Source organism: Manacus candei, unplaced genomic scaffold (assembly GCF_025592945.1).
Source record: "Manacus candei isolate 608988 ecotype Guabito, Panama unplaced genomic scaffold, ASM2559294v1 h1tg000094l, whole genome shotgun sequence".
Taxonomy (NCBI): domain Eukaryota; kingdom Metazoa; phylum Chordata; class Aves; order Passeriformes; family Pipridae; genus Manacus; species Manacus candei.
This window is the reverse complement of record NW_026138142.1, coordinates 3,193,833-3,214,795: the sequence shown is the minus strand read 5'-3', so window position 1 is coordinate 3,214,795 and position 20,963 is coordinate 3,193,833. Positions and strand designations below refer to the sequence as shown.

Sequence of the window (20,963 nt, the reverse complement as noted above, 5' to 3'; positions counted from 1 at the left end):
CTCTGCCTGACCAGCAACTCCCAGGAATGGATCTCTGCAGGAAGCACAGCACGGATGCCTGGACAGGACACATCTTGTCCCCATGAGAAATAAGGTGAAGCCTTCATTGTTTCTGCTCTCTGCTGGGAGGGCAGAGATCTACTGTCAGTCCTGGACTGTGCAGCATGAGAAATCTTAGAGGGTGCCTCGTCCTTACTTTGAAAGCATAGTTCTTGATGGCCTTAATGACATCACTGAAGAGGATCTTGGAGGTGAGGGTGTAGCCGTGATAAATGACGGGCTCTGAGTTGGGGCCATCCCAGCAATCCAGCTCCACACAGCGGCAGCCTTTGGTGAGGGCTCTGGAAACAAAGAAGGGACCTGGTTGGGTTCTAAACCTTCTGCTCCGTCTCAAAATGAGGGTACATCAGGCACAGGTACTGCCTGGGAAGACTGACAGGAAGTTTGGGGAGCAAGGGAGGAAAAAAGGAGCTTGGAAAAACAGGAAAGCAGAGAGAGAAAGGATGGGATCAGAAGAGCTCAGTGTCACCAAAGATAGCTCAAGGTTGAGTAAGGAAAGCACAGTAGGATCTGAGAAAGGAGGCAGTGGAAGTCCAAGCTAGAAATATCCAAAAGGCAAGACAAAGCGAGTGCCAGATGAGAAAGGACACTCATGACTGTGCCCCAAGTCTTTCCCTAAAGACGGTGAAGAGAAGAGAAAACCAAGAGTGGTTGCATTGGAAGAATGACAGTAAGACAGTCAGCCTTAGAAGCCAGGTCACAAAGCCTGGATGATGTGAGTTCTTCATCTAGATCTGATACAACATGAGAGATGAATCCTCAGAGCTGTGAGGGAGGGAGCTGTGGGAACTCCACCATAGCTGGGAAGACTGCTGAGGACCAGTTTCCCAAGCTGAGTCTATAGACTGAATTTCCACTGGAAATTCCCACCTCTACATATCCATACTTTCATTTTAATTCACTTTCAAATGCAGGTTCCCCCCTTACCTGTCTAGGAGGTAATGTCATCTCTTTTACAGTAACTCCCTAAGCATTTCAGATTACACAACTCATTTCACTCTTCGCAATAGAATCATACAATACAAGAGTGGTTTGGGTTAGGAGGGATCTCATCCCGTTCCAACTCTCTGTCACAAACAGGGACACCTTCCACTAAATCAGGTTGCTCAGAGCCCCATCCAACCTGGGCTTGAACACTTCCAGGGATGGGGCATTCACAGCTTCTCTGGGAAACCAGTTCCAGAATAATGGGATTTTTATTTATTTTTTTTTTTTTACAACCAAAACGTACATCTATAATTTTAAGATACTATAAGAGGAATTCAAACAGCTATTGGAAAGCAACTTTTTCCAGATTTCACTCCATACAGTTTTGGCCTCTTGAGTCTAGACAGTCATTGCTCCTGAGAATCAGGTAAGTCATAAACAAAGACAGAATTGCAGTAATTGAGTTGCTTGTAAGGAAACACTGTCTCACCTGATAAAAGCAGGTCACAGCAGATGTAAGGTGGTTGTGCAGGTTAGTAAAGGTCACTGCACTCATCAAGCCATGAGACATCTGATAACAGATGTTGTTAAAGGCAGAAGGAGACAACACCTAATGTTCTGTCCAAGGATGCTGTGGGAACATCTGAGATGCTAGAGAGGGACCAGGCATAAGTTTTCTGGCTCCTTCCAGTCCCTACACTGCAGTTCTATGCCAGAAATGTTTGCATCCTGTAAGTTCCTTGCAATCTCATGTGCCATATTCTGGGGAATGCAACATACCCCCTCAGCACCATGCTTTGAAAACACTGTGCCAGAGGGCTGCAATCCAGCCCCCACATGGCTGCAGATATTTTAAACTCCCCTCAAAATGTAGTAATTATACATCTCACAGTCAGGAGGACACCACATGGGGCCCAGCAGAGACCCAGGTCAAAGTGTTATGAAAAGGGGGGGGCCCAGCTCACCCTGGTGTGAACATGGGTCAGTCCACATTACCTGGTCTCAAGGTGTGAAGTTGCTTCTTGATCCTCTTGCATCTAGCAGTATAAATGCACCATATGTCTTCTATAAGAACGAGGACAACCTCCCCCACACACATAAACACACACACGCACACACATACTGTACCTGATATAGGCTTCTGTGCTGCTCGGACCTGTGATCTGGTCTTCCATGAGATAGGTATTGTGTGAGGACGACACCAAGTAGTGACTGAGAGGTTGGGTCATGTCCTGGTACACTTTACGGTGGGAGGAGTTGAATATATCCCCCTCATCAGACAGCAGGTACATCAGGAAGCCGTCTTTGGTCATGGCGTTACCCCTCTTGGCTGCCAGACAAACAGACAGAAACCCCTCACTGAAAATCTGACACCGCCAGGTTGTGCCGTCATCTCCACCGCGATTCCTGCTGCTCTCCAGGGGATGTCAAAGGCAAAAATGTGCTCCCTGGGCATCCAGCTAATAGCAGAGGTACTGATGCTGCTCACAGGACAACGACAGCTTCATCTGCCTGAAAATGCTTTTAAAACCCATTCACAAGCATGGCTTTTTATGACACTGTCCTTGATAATGTCTCAGAAGTGTCAAAGACAGTCCTTACCTCATCTGTCTCTAGGGACTTACAGTATAAAAATCTCCATTTGAGCATTTCAAGGTTTCTCTGAACCCAGAGAACTTGTCAGATGTCTAAACACAGCCAGATAAATCTTGTCTAGATTATCCAATGAATACATGACTTGCAAACACAAAATTATCCCCAACTTTAGTGTGGAATTGATTTCTCCCCATCTTGAGGGACTGAGAGAGATCTCAGCCTAATCCTAAAGTCTGACAGTTCCAAAGCCTTGTCCCTCTCCTGAAGGAACACCAGGGTAGTGCAAAAACAGCCCATGATCCTGAGTTGGCTCCCTGAACATGTCCTCAAAGGTGCCCCAGACTGATGATTCACCTACATTCTGAGCAGACAGACAGTTCTGTGATTGCCTCCCCTAAACAGCTGCCATATCCTTGGCCCTCAAGTCACAGATCTCATCACTTATTGGCTTTTCAGGTGCCCATGTTTAAGACCATCTGCCTCCATTCCAGCTTCTGGAGAACAGAAATGTTGCTACATCCTCAACCTTGAAAAGCCACATGAGGTCTTGACATTTGAATAACCCATCCAAGTCTTTCCCTTGGGATCTTTATCACCCTCTGGCCAACTCTGTACCAATCCCTCTCCAGCTGCACAGTGTACCCAAACTAAAACTGAAGAGAGCTATTTCCCAGGCATTGCTCTGCCTTCCTCTCCTAGAACTGCTAATGTTGTTCCCCTAAGAGACTGGTGTTATAGAAGCAGCTGTGAGGAGAAAATAATGCACGCAATCGCAGAAGAAAGGGGTAGTAACACCACTCATAGTTCATCAAAAAAGCCAGATTTTGAACCAAACCAGCCAAGGTTATCAACCTACCTCTTTCATTGGGCTCATATCTCTGAATTAAGGCAGGGGCAGCAACAACAGCATCTTCTTCCTGCTGCGTCTCATAGAGGAACCTCACCAGGTTCTGGCAGGACATGAACCCGTCTGCATCTGAGTACATTTGGAAGATGTTGTCTATCTCCCTCCTCTCAGTCAGTATCTTGTAAAATTCCTCTATCTCATCATCCTCCAGAGCCTCTGTTTTGGACTTGTCACAGTGCTGTAAACGTAGAGGGGAGAAGGAGTGAAAACCTTCTTTCCTTCTGGCATACGCCAGCCGTAATCTGCACCAGGGCTACACAACGCAGAACACAAAATAATTGGAGACAGTTACTGCCCAGTGAACGAGAAGCACTTGGTCAATGACAAATGGCTCTCACTGACAAGGCCAACAGTCATACAACAGTTACAATTGTTAGTATTTACTCATATTATCAGTGTGACCAAAAGCCCCAGGCGTGGCCCTGAGTTCCATCGCACAGGGTGCTGCGCAAACCTTAAGTCAGAAGGACAGCTCAAGATAATTAAAGCACAGATCAAGGTTCAAGAGAAATGTAACTCTTGATCTCAGCTCTCCTAAACTATGGATAGAGATTGTGGCCTAAAATCCAGTAAGTGAAGTGAAAAGGACCTTGACCTTAGTGGGTCTGAGCTCAGGGCTCAGGAGGTGGCCAAGTAGTAGGGCTGGTTGTAAAGATGGCATCAAAACCAACTTAAAAAAAAAACAAAACCAAAACAAAACAAAAAAACCAAACTACTAAATATGCATATTTAGGTATGAAAAAAAATCCATCTTTCCATGGGCATTTTCCATTCTCATCGAAAACCCACCAAGTAACAAACTCTCCAGAAAATTTCAAATCAGATACCATCCTGGCAAGGAGCTGTAATTCAAATTCTCCATGCCCCCATGTTCCTCTGAGGTTTGAAACTTTCCTCTAGATAAAAGCTCTGACAGAGCACCATAGCCAAGGACTTGATTGGCCATGAATGACTAGGAGCTTGGGATATGCATTTTAGTGTCTCTGTGAAGGACAACAGCTTTTCCAATAACAAGTATTTCCAGCTTGTGTAAAATACTCCCAGGTTCAATTTTTCATTAGAAAATGACAATTCTTTTTCTGTGGCAAATCCTGATATTAATTTTGTTGTTTGTTCCTAGCAGAATTCTTCAACTTGTCAAACCAGAGGAATTAAACTGCTTTCCATCTTTGATCCCTTGTGACAGACTGAGTTGTTTTCCTGGCTTTTATGGCCAAAATGCTTGTCTCAGTTTAACCAGTCATGATACTAATCTCATCCTAGCTCTGCCAATGATCTCAGTGGTGGCCACGGTGGCTTTGGCAGCACCCCCAGCAAGATGATGAGGGACTTTCATCCTCTGCAAATCCTCCACTGCAGTCCTTCACTATCTGTTTAGGTAGCATATATAAACCCAAAGAAAATTATCATGATGCCCAGCATTTCACAAACTGAAGTGACAGAAAAAAAAAAAAAAAAGAGTTCAACTTGTCCTGACTTCAGAATCTGCTGAATAGAAGCTACGGGCTCATTTCAGGGATGGGACAACCTGTGACATGCTCAGTACTACCTTCAAATTATGTTTGAGAGTCCAGGAACTGCCTTTTCCTTGCTGCCTTCCATGTCTGTGCTCCTGTGCTGTGGCCTTGGCTGATCTCTCGAGCTAAGCTGAGCATGATGCTCAGCAATTGCAACAGGAATATAAAGAGGGAGAGCACCTGGTAGAGACTGTGGGGATGTGAATTACAGATGTTCTTTGTGTTAAGACATGAAAGGGAAAATGACAGGATATTACTTCTACAAAACTGGCATTTTAAGTGATCTGCCTTGGGAATTTTGTTCATGAGTGGCTATTAAAGGTTGTGATGAAAAGAGGACAATAGGGTTGGCATCATAATCAAATGCCAGGATAGATCAGATGAAAACAAGATCAAATTCTAGGACAGATCAGATGCATGGTATAAAAGTGGGTTCCTTCTGCTTTGGCTGCAAGCTCTCCTAATTAGAAAGAGACCCTCAACCCAAAATCCTGTGTTTTGCCTCACATGTCTGTATCATGAACTGTAAGTACTGAATGATCCTCAGCCTGCCACAAAAAGCACCTTCCTGATGCACCAGAGTGAATATTCAGGTTGAAATGGAGTGAGCAATGAGAGGAGCTTTCCACAGTTTCTGGTTGCATTGCATATGTCTTACTCAGGTGTGTTTCAAACCCAGATGTGGACACATTATGTGATGGAGGGCAAGAATAATGTGCAAACTTGCCCTGTAGCCCTCTCTTGAAGTTCTGATCACCCTTCCTTCCTGTGACTAAATGAAGAAAAACTCGCCAAGGCAGAAAAGACCACCCTGTTAATAGGCTCTAATGTCTCAGCCCATCTAAGCTGAGGCAGGATGTAAACTGAAAATGTAATTGCTTTAGGAGCAAGGCAGACTCTTCCTGGAGGCAAATCAGCCCTCAGGAGATCTGAATTAACCTCCAAAGAGCCTCTCTTTCCAGTGGCTATACAGGAAACTTAACAATTACGTGCCTAATGGTGGAACCTCAATGAGCTGTCTGCATTTTGAGGGGTTGAATCAAGGTTTAGCAATTACCTGGAGTCCTTAAGCAAAAAGAATTGAACTTCATCAAGTTTCTTCTCCTAAAGCTCCCTTATAACTATTGTTACAGCAAAAGAGGTTCATTAAATGAGAGGCAACTGTGCCTCTAAAATAAAGGTTTGGTGGGGTTTTCTTTATGTTTAAAGATGTAGGGATTGATTCATCTCACATAAGTGAGATGTATCCTTTAGGATGAGGTGAATCACACCCTGGTCTCTGCTGGCTTCACCTACACAGACTCTAAGGCAGTGTTAGGTGTTGGTGCTAACATCTCCACTGGAGACATACAACTCAATCAGAGGGTTCTTAGCCTTACTGCTATCCTTCCAGGGTCTTCCTGAGCAGGGAATAAAGGATGGGATACACCAACCAGAGCAGGCAGTACAATTGGAAGATTTTGCAAGCAGAAATCCTTTAAGATCTGCTGATGACCTTCCCCCCAGTTCCTGCAGAGCTACCAGAGAGAGACACCTCCATAAAGGAAGGATTATGAAACTTGAACCTCCTTTGGTGGAAGGTTATTTGTTCACAGGAAGGAGGAGCAGAACTACTGCCTGGTGCCCAAAACCACCCACGTGTTTACCAGTGATCAGAAGAAAGCATTTCTGAAACTGCACACCCACTAATTCAAATCCTGCTTCAGACAGGATGGAAGTTTTGGAAATAATCCAGATGTTTTATCTCACCTCAGCAGGATGGATTCTTTAGAGAGAAACCAAAGGCTTAACAAGTGAGAATTTTTCATCCCTTTCTTATCTTCTGATAGGCTCAGCCTGCAAGCCAAATCTTGAGAATTTAGAAGTGCACCTCCCTGACCAGATTAAATATCCCTTGGGAGTATTAAATCAATCAGACTGGTCCAGGCTTGGGTGCAATGTTACGTATCTATCACAAATCTGGCAAGGTTTTTTTTCTTAATTTGCACTTTCTTTTTGCTTATACGTGTCACTTGGCACCCTCCCCCTCTGAGAGGGTGAGGATCTGGGTTCACAATTGCAACCAAATAGCCAGACTTAGGCACTGACGTGGTCATGGCACACAGAACTCCTGAATCACTTGGGACTCAAAGTGTATTTGAACTTTGCTTTTCCTTTTTTCTCACATTATCCATGTTTGCATCTCATCTTCTGCACTGTGGCAAAATTGGGCATCAATCATGAAGGTCTTAACACACCTTCATCAAAAACATTGTTCTGGCCTAACTTAGTGGGAATCTGCTGAGCACCAAAAACTGAAAGTCCCTCCTTGGTACAAGAAAAGAAGCCCAGAGTTCACTTTAGGGTAGGTCTCCAACCCAAGGTGAAAGCTGTGGGAGATCTTGACCTCAACCAACAGCAAACACTTTATCTGCTTGCTCCCATTACCTGGAAAATCTTCTTGGCATGATAGTCATCGACCTCAATGTTCACTTCTTTCAGGAAATCTTTGAGCTCTTTCAAGCTCATCTTGTTGTCTTTGTTTTTATCAGCTTTCCGCAGGCAGGTGTGAATCCAGCTGCAGGATGATGTAAGGAAATCTTTCCAGGTCAGTGCCTAGCCTAAATATCACCCTTCTGCTGCACATGCCAGGGGGGAAATCCTCTTCTGAAGGCTCTGAACCACCCCTCCAGCTGCTGCAAATCAGCACAGTCCCCCTGAACAGCTGAAATCATCTCACCTTCTGCTCCAACAGAGCAGAACGGTGCTTTGGCAGAAGGAAAATGTGCTGTGATACAAGGAATCATGACCTGGGAGAAGCTTTTCACCATCTGGCCAAGGCTGGATCAGCTCTCTTTACCCTGTAGGAGTTTCTGGCCACGGCCAGAAACAGCCTGATTTCTCTTTTATGACAGAAAGTACATTCTGCTCCAGACAGTTAAAAGGGGAGAAAGGAAAGAATGAAAAGAGCTCCCAAGAGGAGCTTGGTAAACTCATTGTTACAGATTTGGTCAATATTCAGTATATCACAGGGAACACTGAACTCCAAAAACAGCAGTAATATTAATTTTTGAACTCACCTTCAGCTTCTCTACGTTTTTAGGGATTTCTACCTATCTGTCCTAAGAACTTTGTTGTGGGGCAGAATTAAGCCAAACTTTGTGGGTCTTGGCTTCTCCTGATGAAAGCACAGTGTCTATTTCTGTGTTGTACTGTGATAATAGCTCATAAGAGCTTGGGTTTCAATCACTTTAGTATATCTACGGATCTGAAGTAATTGCTAGAAAAATGAGCTTTTTAATGTGATGTTGTAATTTAAACTGGGTCTCCCATTTTCTCTCAGTCTCTTGGGAAAATAGTGTTAGAGAGCCGAGATACACCGCAGTTTTAAACAACAAAAAACATGCTTTTTGCATCATGGAACTGACTGTCTACTTTGCTTTACTATCAAATAAGAAAGGTCATCCCAAAAAATATCTACTTTTCAGTAGGAAAAATGATCAAAGTAAAAATTTGATCTCCATGAATGTAACCTCCCACATTTTGCATTGCTTCAAACCCATTCTAGAAAAACTTCAAAAAAATGCCCAACCTGAATGTCAATCAGAGTAAAGCTGAGGATTAGCAAATATCAGCAGAGGGATATAGTCCCATAACATTTTAACTGGGCCTTTCAAAATGACCCCAAAAAAGGGCACCAACAGCCTTAGGGGCTGTAGACAGAACCTGAAACAAAGTTCACCACAGCTTCCACTGCATTCAAATATTTCCTAGCAATGGAGATATGTGTAAACTGTTTGTAAGTATTGTTTGTCTCATGGAAAGTTGAACTTTCTGACTTTAAAAATCTTGGCAGGTGCTAAGCAATGACCTCACCCCGCATCCGTCTTAGCCTGGTAATATTAATACTCCCCTTCTTTAGGCATGGAAACCAAAATAAAGACAGGCTACGTTTTCCCAGCTCCCAGGGACACTCCAGGGCCCTGAACCAGGCTCTGGCTTGGACTGATTCTTCCCAGAAAACCAAGTTTGAGTCATGAAGCTCCCAAGAGCAGAGGATGCTCTGCTGGGAGCACACCACATCCACCCTGGGGTGCAGGACACCCCCTCCACCAGCTGTGCTCCAAAGAGGGTCTGCTCAGACTGGGAACATGGTGCTCTCAGTGGTGCCACCCATTCACATCCAACCCTGCACCTCAGCTCCCCTTCACAGCCTTCCCTAAAAACAACAGGCAGGAGCATGGCCCAACTCCAGCCAGCCAAGAGGAAACCCAGTCTGCCATGGCCAGAGGGGAGCAGCAGGGTGGGATAACACTGACTGTGCATAGAAACTATGCTTTTTGTGCCAACCACTGCAAAAATCCACCTTATTTTAAAAGCCTGCATCACTTCCACTGGTCATGAGCACCCAAGACCATGCACATACCCAAAGTCCTCTCTGGAAGGCAATATGTGGGCAGTAAATGCATCTGCAGTAGTGTATGCCCAGGTCCCACCTGGGAATGGAGGATGCTTTCCTGTGAGATCCCTTCCCAGGAGGCTGAGAAATGCAGGAAGGAAATCAGAGAGCCCAGGAAGAGCCCAGACACACAGTGGGCCCTCACACTGCAAGGGCAAGCAGCAAAGAGAGAAAAAGGAGAGTACAGACAACTGGGGCTTCAGCCTGTTGTGTCAGCAAGTATTTTTGCAGCATTCTAACCCAAAAACACCCAAACTCCCCATCTGTCTGTATCCCCTCAACTTTGGGAGAGCTTAGAGGAGCCGGATCGACTAATCGCTTCAAGTCAAATTCTTCCCATCTGATACAAACAACATTTTTCAGCCCTGGCTGTGGGTCTTTCTTTCACCTTATGTGGGCCTGTGTGGACTAGGAAAAAGCTGCTCCCATTCCTGTATACATCCAGAGTGAGCCTGCTTCCCACCTCTTGTTTTGAAAGGATATGCCAGCTCCAGGGCTACCATTTTTCTTTTAGAAACCAAAGGGGGGGTGACTGAAACTATCTGGCAGATATCCCGTGAATGTGCTCAGAACAGAAAATGCTGCAGAACTTCTGGTAAGTGCTTTCAAACCAGAAGAAAAGCTCATACATAAACCCCAGAACTGGAGCAGACAGTGCCACCCTGCTCAAATGAAAAGTCCTCTGTGTTTTCTGGCCTAAAGCCTTCCCTGCACACATACCTGCAATATTTGCTAAATAACCCATGCCAGCTTGCTGCAGGGTTGAATCTGAGGCTTAACAGAGCATAACTGTCTGTATAAGAACATCAGAAATGCTCACCAAGCATGTGGGAGTGTTATCTGGGCAGGAATGTAGGACTGGAAAGACACATAAGACACTCAATCAAGTCCCTTTCTACCACAGGCAACTCCACTGTATTATAAGCAGAACAATCCCCACCTGAAACTAGCAGGGTTTTTGCTTTCAATACGTGTTTTCAAAAACTTGCACATTCCTTACTTGATTTGCAAGGCTTTGTGAGGCTGGAAAAGACACAGTGCAAGTCAGCTCTCCAGTCATGGGGGACAGGCAGGGGACACAACACTTCCTCTCATCTCCTGACCCTTCCCCTTCTGTGCTCACAGATGCAAAGAACACTCCTGAGGTTTAAGGAAGATCTGAGTAAGCCCACACTGCCAAGCAAACCCGGTGAAGGCAGACTAAATTTAAAATCCCAGGCTTTAATTAAACATCATCAAATTTCAAATGAGAAATCATGCTGTTCTGTAATTCCAGGTTACGTTAAATGGCCTGAGACAATCCCAGATTGGAAGCCAGCACTGCACGGTAATTACTCTTCCAGAAATATGGTTTGCCTACCCACCCTATTTAGCTTCAATTCTGCTTTCCAAAGACAGAGAGGCACTTTTCCATGCTGGAAATTTACAGCCTTCTTCCCTTGCAAATATCATTGTTATTTTTCCCCCCTTAGCAATCTTGTCTCTTCCTATGGGGAAGTTTTTCAGCAATATATTCAACTTGAAGTGCTCCAGGGACAGCTTCGTGTTACCCAGACTTTCCCCTACACACTGTGGGGTGGTTGAGGAGTGACCTTACAGCCCAGAGCTTAAAAAAACATCCAAAAAGATGCTCATAGTGCAGGAGATAAACACAGCATCCCATCCCAGGCACATCAGAACTAATGGAGTCTGATTCCTCTAAACAAACAGCACTGTGGTTGTGCAAGTGCTTATTAGACTTTAGAGAATCCACAGAAGGGTAAAGCTTGATCAAAGCTCAGCATTTATGCACCATCTCCTTCACCATCAGTACATTATTACCCAGCAGAGAACCCACATGGGGTGAAGCCTTTACTGAGGGCAAGACTCCCTATTGCCTGCTTATGCTCATACTCCAGCTCTGGGATTTTCCCCAGCTGAGGATTTTGGGTCTCCCCTCCCCTCTGCAGATGCTTTGATGCTGAACAAGCCATGAAGCTCACGCAGCCTTCTCACACCAAGAGAGAGATCTGCTTTCCTCTCTGATAGCTGGATTCCTATCTTTGGGAAGCTTAAAGGAATTTAATATTTTATGACTGTCTCTGTCAAATCAGGCTGAAACCAGCCAACAGGTTCATATGTCACGGTCAGGGTCTCAGACACACAGGGACTGCAGAAAATCCACCCACAGATATTCTCTCTTTTTACATGTGAGACCTGTGGTCATAAAGCAACTTACTGAGTGAAATGCAGCCCCAGGGAGGATTCCCTGTGAATTCAGCAGAGCCAAGATCTCACCCAATAACTAACTCTCTCCCCATTTCATAAGGAATTCACTCTCCTTTCCTGCTCTGCTCCTTTTCCTTTCCGATCTCTGCACTGTCAACAGAGCAACTGCAAATTTTCTCAGGGTAAAACCTCCTCCCATGCTGAGGCAAATAAGGAGTAATTTCACTGAAGTCAGCAGAGCTACCCCAGAGTAAATTTGGCAGTGAGAAAAATCAGTTCCCTTGCCTTGTATTACCAAGAAACATGATAAACAGTATGGGCTTTTCATGCCTTGCCAAGAAGTGCCTGTCCTGGAGTTCACTGCAATGCAAGTGAAACAGACCCCTGAAGAACACAAAAAGTAATGATTGTTTTATCTGGAGCTCCATGAAAGAGGCAATTCTTTGCTTAAGGAGCTACATTAAGCCTGAATCCACTCTTGCTGGTATCACCGTAAAACAGGAGGAAAAAGCACTGGAAACCAGGGAGTTTGCCTGGGTGCAAAAGTCAGTGTGAGAGAAAACTCAGTGCCCAGGGCCAGCAGGGAAAAAAAGGAGGTTAGTCTACTATCTCCACCCACGGGGAAAGACAAGTGCATCTTTGTCTGTGATTAATCATTTTATAAGGCAAAGGATACTGTTGGAGTTTCTGTTTCTGGTTCATGGAGTTGCTGTGGGCTATGATTTTCCCAAGGCCGGAGATCCAGTGGTTGGCATCATCCTCTGAACTCGCAATGAGGTCCAGGTTTTTCCGCTGGTCTTTGAAGATGATGGAAAAGCAGCGATACTCTGGGACATCCTTGGCGTATTTTTCCATACCTTCTGTTTTATGGCCTGACCTCACATCCCGAATATCTTCAATGGAGACTGTGGAAAGAAAGCAGAGCCTGCTGTCAGCAGGGGTTCAGTCAGCCTTATCTCTACTTGGTGAGGGATATTAAGGAATTACTCTTTCTCCTTTTCCTGAAGCCTCTGGAGGGTTCTCTTCCCATTCCTCCCTTCCCCAAACTTTGGTACTAAAGAAAGCTCAAATCAAAAGGACCAGAAAGAGCAAGAGATTTTAAAAAGGAAAACTCTTTCCCCATGTTCTTTACTTAACAAAGAAGCAGAATATGCACAATACTGTGATATCCTGCTTGTGAGATACAAATCACTGCCAAGAGTTTGGTTCCAAGTCTTTGGAGCATCCCTGACTTGAGCACCCCTTGACTCATCACCCATAAGAATGGGGAGAGTGGGGATGTGCCTTCCTGTGAACATCACCCACAGGAAAATTCTGTAATCACAGAATGGTTGGTGTTGGAAGGGACCTTAAAAATCATCTTGTTCCAAGCCCCCTGCCACAGGCAGGGACACCTTCCACTAAACCAGGTTACTCAGAGCCCTGTCCAACCTGGCCTTGGATACTTCCAGGGATGGAGAGTCCAAAACCTCTCTGGGCAAAATGAGAGGTGACTTCAGTAAGATGACAGCAGGGACCAAAACAGTCTTTCTTTAGGTTGCAAAAAAAAAATGAGAAGGTAAAATTTAAAATCCCATCTATTCTTCTCAGACATCCTAGTGCAAATTAGGGAGACAAAGACCAAAGCTTCTGAGCAGTCTGGTGTCACTCATACTCCATCCTTGGTCCTGTCAAGGGCAGACTTAGTCCTCCTTGCTGTAAGAAAGGAAAACACTGTTTTCCACATCATCTTTCCCCCCATTCCCATCTGGGCCACTCAGCTGGTGGAAATGAGCCCTGAAGTTGCACCAGGTTTGCAAAATGCACACACAAGGCAATCCAGAAGGAGCAGTTTACTAAGAGACTATTTTATTCAACAAACGTAAGTAATGCAGACACCCCCACATTGCCCCGAGAGCATTCAGGTGCCCTCAAACTGGGTTATAATCAGGCAAGCTCCTGACAGCAACCACAGCCTCTTTTTGTTCTTCATGGTCCACTTAATACACACACAAAGCCCTGGCACAGGTTGCCCAGAGAAGCTGTGGCTGCCCCATCCCTGGAAGTGTTCAAGGCCAGGTTGGACAGGGCTTGGAGCAACCTGGGATAGTGGAAGGTGTCCCTGCCCACGGCAGGGGGGTGGAACTGGATGGTCTTTAAGGTCCCTTCCCACCCAAACCATTTTAGGATTCTCTGATTCCATGAAAGGGCTGAGAGGAAAGGACAGAAACTTCTTAACCACACAGAAACTTAACGTTGAAGTAGGGATGGCACCTACACACAAAAAATGGCAAAAATGTTTGCAAAGTGCTGGATTTCACAACCAAAAAAATCTCATGGCATTTTCTTTGGTAGGAGACAGACTAGGTACATTTTCCAAACATCTACCAATACCTGGGCACACCTAGAAAAAACAACACACCTGAGAGATATTCAGCCTATAACAAGCTTGCAAAAAAACCAGACACAATCACGGGAAATGGGAAAAAAAGTGCTTAGCTTCTACTCTGCCTCAAATTGTAAAGTAGAGTTAAAAATTATTTCCTCTGTCAGAGTTGTGTGAGAACAATTTTATTTGAGCTTATCTTGAAGGAGCTTTGTTGAAAAGCAGTGTGTGAGTGTAAAATATCTCCACGGTTTAGCTGAATAGGAAAAACTTGCCTTTAAACAGCCATTTCACCATTAAAATACCCAGTTCATTCAAATTCAACACTGCAGAAAAACCCAGCTCAGTATCAACACTGCACGTTTTTAGCATGGCTGCCCTGGGATCATCCACAATTCATCAGATGCTCACTAGAGTTTGAAAACTCTTTTTTTTCCCCAGAGCAGTCATGATAATGCTCAGCTGCTGGGGAAAAAGAAAAAAAAAAAGAAAAACCCCAAAATTTCAGTCTTCAAAAATCACTGACTTTCCAAAACCAACACTTCACATTCGCTTCAAATCCTCACCAGATGTTGGGGTGGTCAAACATCTGCCACAGCACTTTGCTGGTTTGGTTCCTATGGAAGAACACACCATGAGGAGCTTCCTAGAGCTGGCAAAGCTCCTCCCTGACAATTATGAGCCATTATCTTTGTGTGGTCTTTGATTATCACTTGGTAAAGGGCAACAGTTGAGCAGCTGAGGGGAGGGGAGGGGAGGAAAAGGTTGGGTTGGGATGGGCTACTGTGGAATTGTGTTATCTGGCCAATTTACCTTTGAGCAAAAGTTTGAGTACTAAAGCCTGGTGATTTTGCCCTTTAACTGGGACATTGACCAAACGATAGTGGCTGTGCCTCGGGTGGAACTTCACCCTTAACACAAAGCATGCTATCACATTTGGACAGATTCTGTTCAGGCAAAAAGTCTAAAGTTTAGTTGGATCCTTTTATAGCCAATAGGGGGAAAAAAGGAGATTTTGGAACGTAAATGTTCTGTCCTATTTAAACAAAAACTTCAGAGTAAGATAAATTACACCCTTAATCAATGGCTACAGAGGACCCTTGATCAGAAAGGAAGTCCAGGCTGAGCATCCCAGATGCAGAAGTGTCCATAAACAAGTGATTCTCCTCCACTCTGGGTCTTTTCTGCTTATGGCAGTGCAAGTGGAAGGATCATCCTGTTATTCCTCATCACCTGCCAACTGCTCACCACTGCTTGGCTCATAAGAGTTATTGTCCTTCAGAATGGCTAGTTAGTCTGCTTGTGCAATCAATCCCTAAACTTTGGGTTGGCAACAACCTCATGTTTCCAAAACTAGAAAATCTGATGTTAAATATTGGAAATTTAGGAGGGATTCTTTGGAAACCATTACATGGCTTTGTGACTCCACTGGAAAAGAGAGCTGTGTGGGAGGAAAAAAAGATTGAAAACCTGTGTCTGGAAGGGCTGCCTTGATCTCTATGAGGTGTGTTGAGAAGAGGATGATGGAGATAACAGAGTTCCTCAATGCAGAAAAGGTACAAGGAAGGCTGAAGAGCAGTATTGGTGTCTACTGTAGTCACACGAGACAAGGGGAGAAACTACCAACACAGGAACTGTTAAAAAAGCAGGGTAGGGGAGGACACTTTTTAAAGCTTTCCATAGCTTGGTTGTGTGTTTTCATCTATCAATAAAAAAGCTGAAGCCAAAGGAGTCGGCCCAAGCCATCTGCAAAAGTTATCTCTTTTCTGGAAAATCTTAACCCAGCATGAGTATTTTATCAGCTGCTCCCAGACAGCCAGTGCACTGCATTAGCAGTCCCAAACTAACTGAGCTATCTGCAAGGAGAAATCAAAAATAACTGGGGGACAGACACGTTTCACAGCAGAGGAACACTCACAGCAAATGCCCATCAATCACGTATCCCTGCAACCTCCCTGCTCCTTCCCCACCACGCCACAGCGGGGAGATAACCACAAGCAGAAGAGAATCTGGAAAGTTTGCATCCACTTCTCCCGAGTGTTTACGTCTGCTGAAGAGGTGGTTTGTATGAAGCCCAAAACATGACGCACCGCCCAAGGAAGCTCGTGTTCTTCCTGGCCTCCAGACACAGAGTCACACAGGTTATGTCCTGGTCAGCCTTCCTGGCTGCTGTGGGTGCAGCCCGGACAGTGCCACAGCTGAAGGCTCCCCACTGACATGGGCACACAGCAGTGTTCTCTGGAGCCAGTGAAATTCCTCCTGTCTGAACTACTCTCAGGGAGATTTTGGGAACTTTCTTTTTAACCCTCCTTTCAATTTTCATCACCCTTGTGCTTCCCCCTTGCTTATTCTCAGCCCAGTGCCCTTCTCCTGTTTCACCCATGGCATCAGCAGGCAGGGATGGGTCAGGCCTGCAGGATCCATGAGGCCAGTTTTGACAGCAAGGATGTTTTCAGGCAACCAAAATGTATCTTTTGGGCATCTCTTTTGGTACGGATTTCTCTCTTCATGGCTTTCGGGGAGCTTGCTGTTACACTTGCAACCTAATCTCCTCATGCAGAAGGAACACCTCCCAGAGGAAATCAACTGGTTGATCTTTAAGGTTCCTCTCAACCCAAGCCATTCTATGAGTCCAGTGTACAAGTGTTGAAGGTCCAGAAGAACAACCCTGACAAGGTTCCTAATGATGAGAGAAATTGTCTGAGAGATGAGCCCTGGCCTCTCAATCTCTTCTCCCATCATTGTTCCACAAGTGAAATGTCCAGACTGTGCTGGGAGCATGGACAGTAAACTCTTTGGTAATCCTAAAGAATACAGGGAAAGGAGAAACAGAGGCAGAGAGCAATCGCTTTTTTTTCCTCCTTTTTGACAGGCAGCCCTTTGAGAGGAGATATTTTGTCAGGAATCTTTCAAGAGAGAGAATAAGAAAGTGAACTCACATCTGCAAGCATGTGAAGGACAAGGACCAACAGGTGCTTCTCTTTTCTTGTGCCTTTGCTGATAAAGAGGGAGAGGAGGGTCACTGTGCAGACACTTGGGAGGCACTGCCAAAACAGCTGTTTCACTGGGGGAGGGGGGCAGCTTTTCACTCTGGGGGAAATACTCCTCAAATCCTTTCCTTATCCTGCCCCCCCCCCCGTCATTAGTAAGTGATCCCTGCAATGTGGCGTTCAGTCACATCGAATTACTCCATCCCACTCTAATTGTCCCCGTAAGTCACTCCTGTTTACTGTCAGGAAACGCAGATGAGAAACGTGCCCAGCCGCTAACAGCTTGCACAGCATCCTGCGTGTCTGCGGAGAGCTCGGGCCCTCACCAGCTGCACCGCGGCCAGGAGGGCTCAGCATCTTGTCAGGAACAGATGAGAGCTGCTGCCTGCCCCCGGCACTGCCCCACAGAGACACGGCATGGATTTCACAGCACGCTGAGCACACGGGGCGAGCCGGCACCTCGTGCTGCTCCTCGCTTTGGTTTCACCCCAGCAAGAGCCGCTCGGTTGATCTCGGTTTCCCCCCCAGGGGACTGATGCTAATGGCCAAACGCAGTTGGGATCAGGACCTTTGTAATCAGCGGGAGCTGGAGCACCGTCAGCTCTCCGGACTGGGAATACCACAGGCTATCCGTCACCCTCAGCCCTGAGGGACCATTCATTGTAATGACTCACGGGTGGGTTTAGCATGAGCCCCACTGTGCTGTGCCTTCTTAGCCCTGACCACATTGCTCTTTCATTTCCCTGTGTGTGAATTACCGCAGGTGCCAGCTGCTGATTCCTCATCCATTCTCTTCTCTGCCCCCCCTGCACTGACATGCTCAGCAGGTTGTTTTAACTGGAGATCAGCTGCACAGCAGTCTGCCTTCATTGCTGGCACGTGTCACCCCCTGACAACCAGTGATATAAAGCACATGCAAGTTTACAGGTTGTCTGGAAATTCCTTCTAATATAAGGTCTTTACCCAGCCTTTCTGCCTACCCATCACAGCTTGGGGTGCTGATGTAAATAGAGAGGTCTCTATTTACATTCCTTCCACACATCCCAACCAGGGCCCTGCAAACTATTTCGGCGACTAGTTCCTGCTTCTCCTGCCACCACAGCGCCGCTAAATTTGGATCTGAGGCTCTCAACACTTCTGTCTTTGCATTCAACATATGCTGTGGAGAATAAGGTCGATATTTGTCAGCGAGCTGCCTGTGATGAAAACTGTCCCGGCGACGCAGGCGGTGGCCTGATTCAAAACTCAATCGAAGAAACAGGCAGCCCTGCATCTGAAATGACGTGTTTTATGGGTCGAGTGATTTTGATAAAAACTGATGAGACCCACAGACAGACGGTTTTGTTTTCGCAGCTGACAGCCGCCTTGCATAACACATTCACATCAGCAAATATTTTTCCAGGGATAAATACATGTCTGACCACGGAGCAATGATTCCTAAAGAAAACTGCAGAAGGAAGCTGTAGGTGCAGCCAACTACCTGCTGTGTGCATACAGGTTGCTGGGAGTTTCTGTTGACTTTAGACACTTATCAGGAACAATTTAAAGCTTTCACTTCTTGACTCGAGCAAGCACAGAGAAATATCACATTCTTCCTGTTTTTCTGCAAGCAGGTTCAGGGCATTAATTCAATGGAGACAAGCATTTATTCTTAAAAAAAAGTGGTATGTTATGTTCATTGCATGGCATTTTAAGGGTACTCCTAAATTTCACAGCAAGCCATAAATGAAGGAAAAAGTTTTCTGCTGAAAAATATCCTATAGTTGGGCCAGAAGTCAGAGGAACTGGAACAAATTTTGTACATTTTTAATAGTGAGATAACTAATTACTACATCAAAATATCAATTTCATGACTTTAAATAATAATACGATCACCACTTGCAACACTCAGTAGTGCAATGAATATAGTCCACCTCTATTGCTCCCAAAGCAGATTATTTTAACCAAAATACAGGAAAAAAAAATTCCAACAATAGCAGTTTTTACGTAAATCTTTTGGCCAGGAATGGAAATATTTCAGCTAAAACTCCTGAAGTTCTTTCTTGACTTCACTGCTCTGACTCAAGGACACACCCCCAGTGAGTCATCCCTGGTTCAGTGTGCAAAGCTCCTTCAGGGCTGCCATGGGAAACGTCACCTCCCTGAGCCTCCAGCAGAGACAGAGTGCAGGAGGTACCAAAGCACCATCTCTGGGGCCCCACTGTAGCACCCCTAAACCCAAATGACTCATTCAGTCTTCTCCTTCTGGCTTTGAATATTCTGTTCCTCCACCAAACGCTCAAAAGGATGTTTCACTGGAAAGTTTTCAGCCATCCCTGCAAATCCCCGAGTTCAGAGAGTTTTTAAAGGGATTGAGTCTGGCTTAAGTGAGCTCACACAAGGGATTACAGCTGGTTTAAGAAAATACTTTCAAAAATCAATTTCACTGAAAGCAGCAAATGCCTTTTTGCTCTTTTTATTTCACATAGATGAGATCTGATATTTGACAACAGCTAAACTAGACAGTGCTACTGACAGGCTGCTGCTCCTGCCATCCAGTCCCTCTGCCCCCTTTGACTCTCCTCCCTTGCACCACAGTGATGCTCAGGAGTGAACTGGCTCAGAATGAACCATTTTCCAGCTCCCTTGCACAAATCTTTGCCCCAAAACTGTTAATCATGCAACCTGAACTCTGTTTTCTCAGCCCAGGGAGAAAGCTGTGTAAAAGCCTCGTGGGCCAAAGAAGCATCCACCCTGTCCATGGCCCTACACAACATTTAAGGCAACACAGCAGGGTGTTTATGGATCTAATATGTAGCTCAGACACAGGATGGAGCAAGCTATGCTGAAAAATGGTGCTTTTGTGCTGCCCTTCATACCCAGCATTCCTATGCCTCTGCTGGAGGCAACCAGAGAGTACACACAGGGCAGAAGACACTTGTTGGAAAACTGACTTAAGATGCTTCAAGGGCTTTTGGAAAAAAACCCTGTTCCCTTGGACTTAAATGGAACATACTGAAAAATTATGGACAATAAGGAAAAAATGGATCATGTTCTACCTGCATAGAAACCATTTTGGAAACACAGCCTATCCCCCCTAAAAAGCCCTGTGTGTATTACAGCTATGAAGACAGCATCCAATCTAAATTCCCAGTTGTTTAAAATAAAGACAACAGAGGAAGGTACTGGTTGTACCCTGTGTATCTGAGCCAAGCAACATTCGTGCCTGTGACAACCCTGATATGTTGGGCTTTTTGAACTTCAAGCATCTGAGATTCTCCTGCCTGACCTTGGCAGTCCCCAGTGTTATCTACCAGGCTCCACCACACAATGGTTTACAAATAACTTTTCCACATGGTCATAAGAGCAGCAATAGGAATAACAGGAAATTATCCAAACAAAAACATGACCCTCACCCTGCCCAGACTGCTCCTCTGAGGTGCATCCATCTGCTCACTGCCAGCAGTGCTGCAGATAAGATTAGACCCGCTGCTCAAACCTCCCGGTTTCCATTCTGCTCACTCTTTTTCCATCCTAAAAAGGGAGATAATCTGCAGGTTGAGGAAGGCTTTGTACTGGAGAGTGAAGTAGCTGTCTGTCAACAAGGAAGGGTGACCCTCTGGAAAGACTCGCACTGAAGTCCCTGATTTTGGGCCTCAAATCATGACCCTGCACTCCTCCTCTGATGTGACCACCTTCACACACCAGATCAAATGAGAAGGCAGCCGTGGTGGTAGAGCCTGCCAAAGGACACAACAAAAGCCAGGATAATCCTCCCTATACCTGGACCCAGAGCAGCCTGGTGAAGTTAAAAGCTCAAGAAGGAAACTCAAACTCAATGATCATTCTGAAAGCTGAGAGTGGAAGGTTTCAGAGGATCAATAAATGAGAAAAGCAAGAAAAAGTGTGACCAGCAGGTTGAGGGAAGTGGTTGTGCCCCTCTACTCTGCTCTCGTGATACCCCACCTGGAGTACT

General features: G+C 45.3%; 1 protein-coding gene across 2 annotated transcripts in view; it reads right to left on the bottom strand.

Annotated features, from left to right (window-relative positions):
* PLCD1 (phospholipase C delta 1) overlaps positions 1 to 20,963 on the bottom strand; it is a 51,947-nt gene that overhangs the window by 15,337 nt on the left and 15,647 nt on the right. For both annotated transcript variants that reach the window (XM_051768350.1, XM_051768349.1), the window contains exons 3-7: positions 12,330 to 12,558; positions 7,435 to 7,564; positions 3,440 to 3,668; positions 2,116 to 2,317; positions 197 to 341 (exon numbers count right to left, since the gene is read on the bottom strand). In XM_051768350.1, coding sequence (XP_051624310.1) covers positions 197 to 341; positions 2,116 to 2,317; positions 3,440 to 3,668; positions 7,435 to 7,564; positions 12,330 to 12,558 — 935 coding nt within the window. The remainder of the gene's footprint in view (positions 1 to 196; positions 342 to 2,115; positions 2,318 to 3,439; positions 3,669 to 7,434; positions 7,565 to 12,329; positions 12,559 to 20,963) is intronic.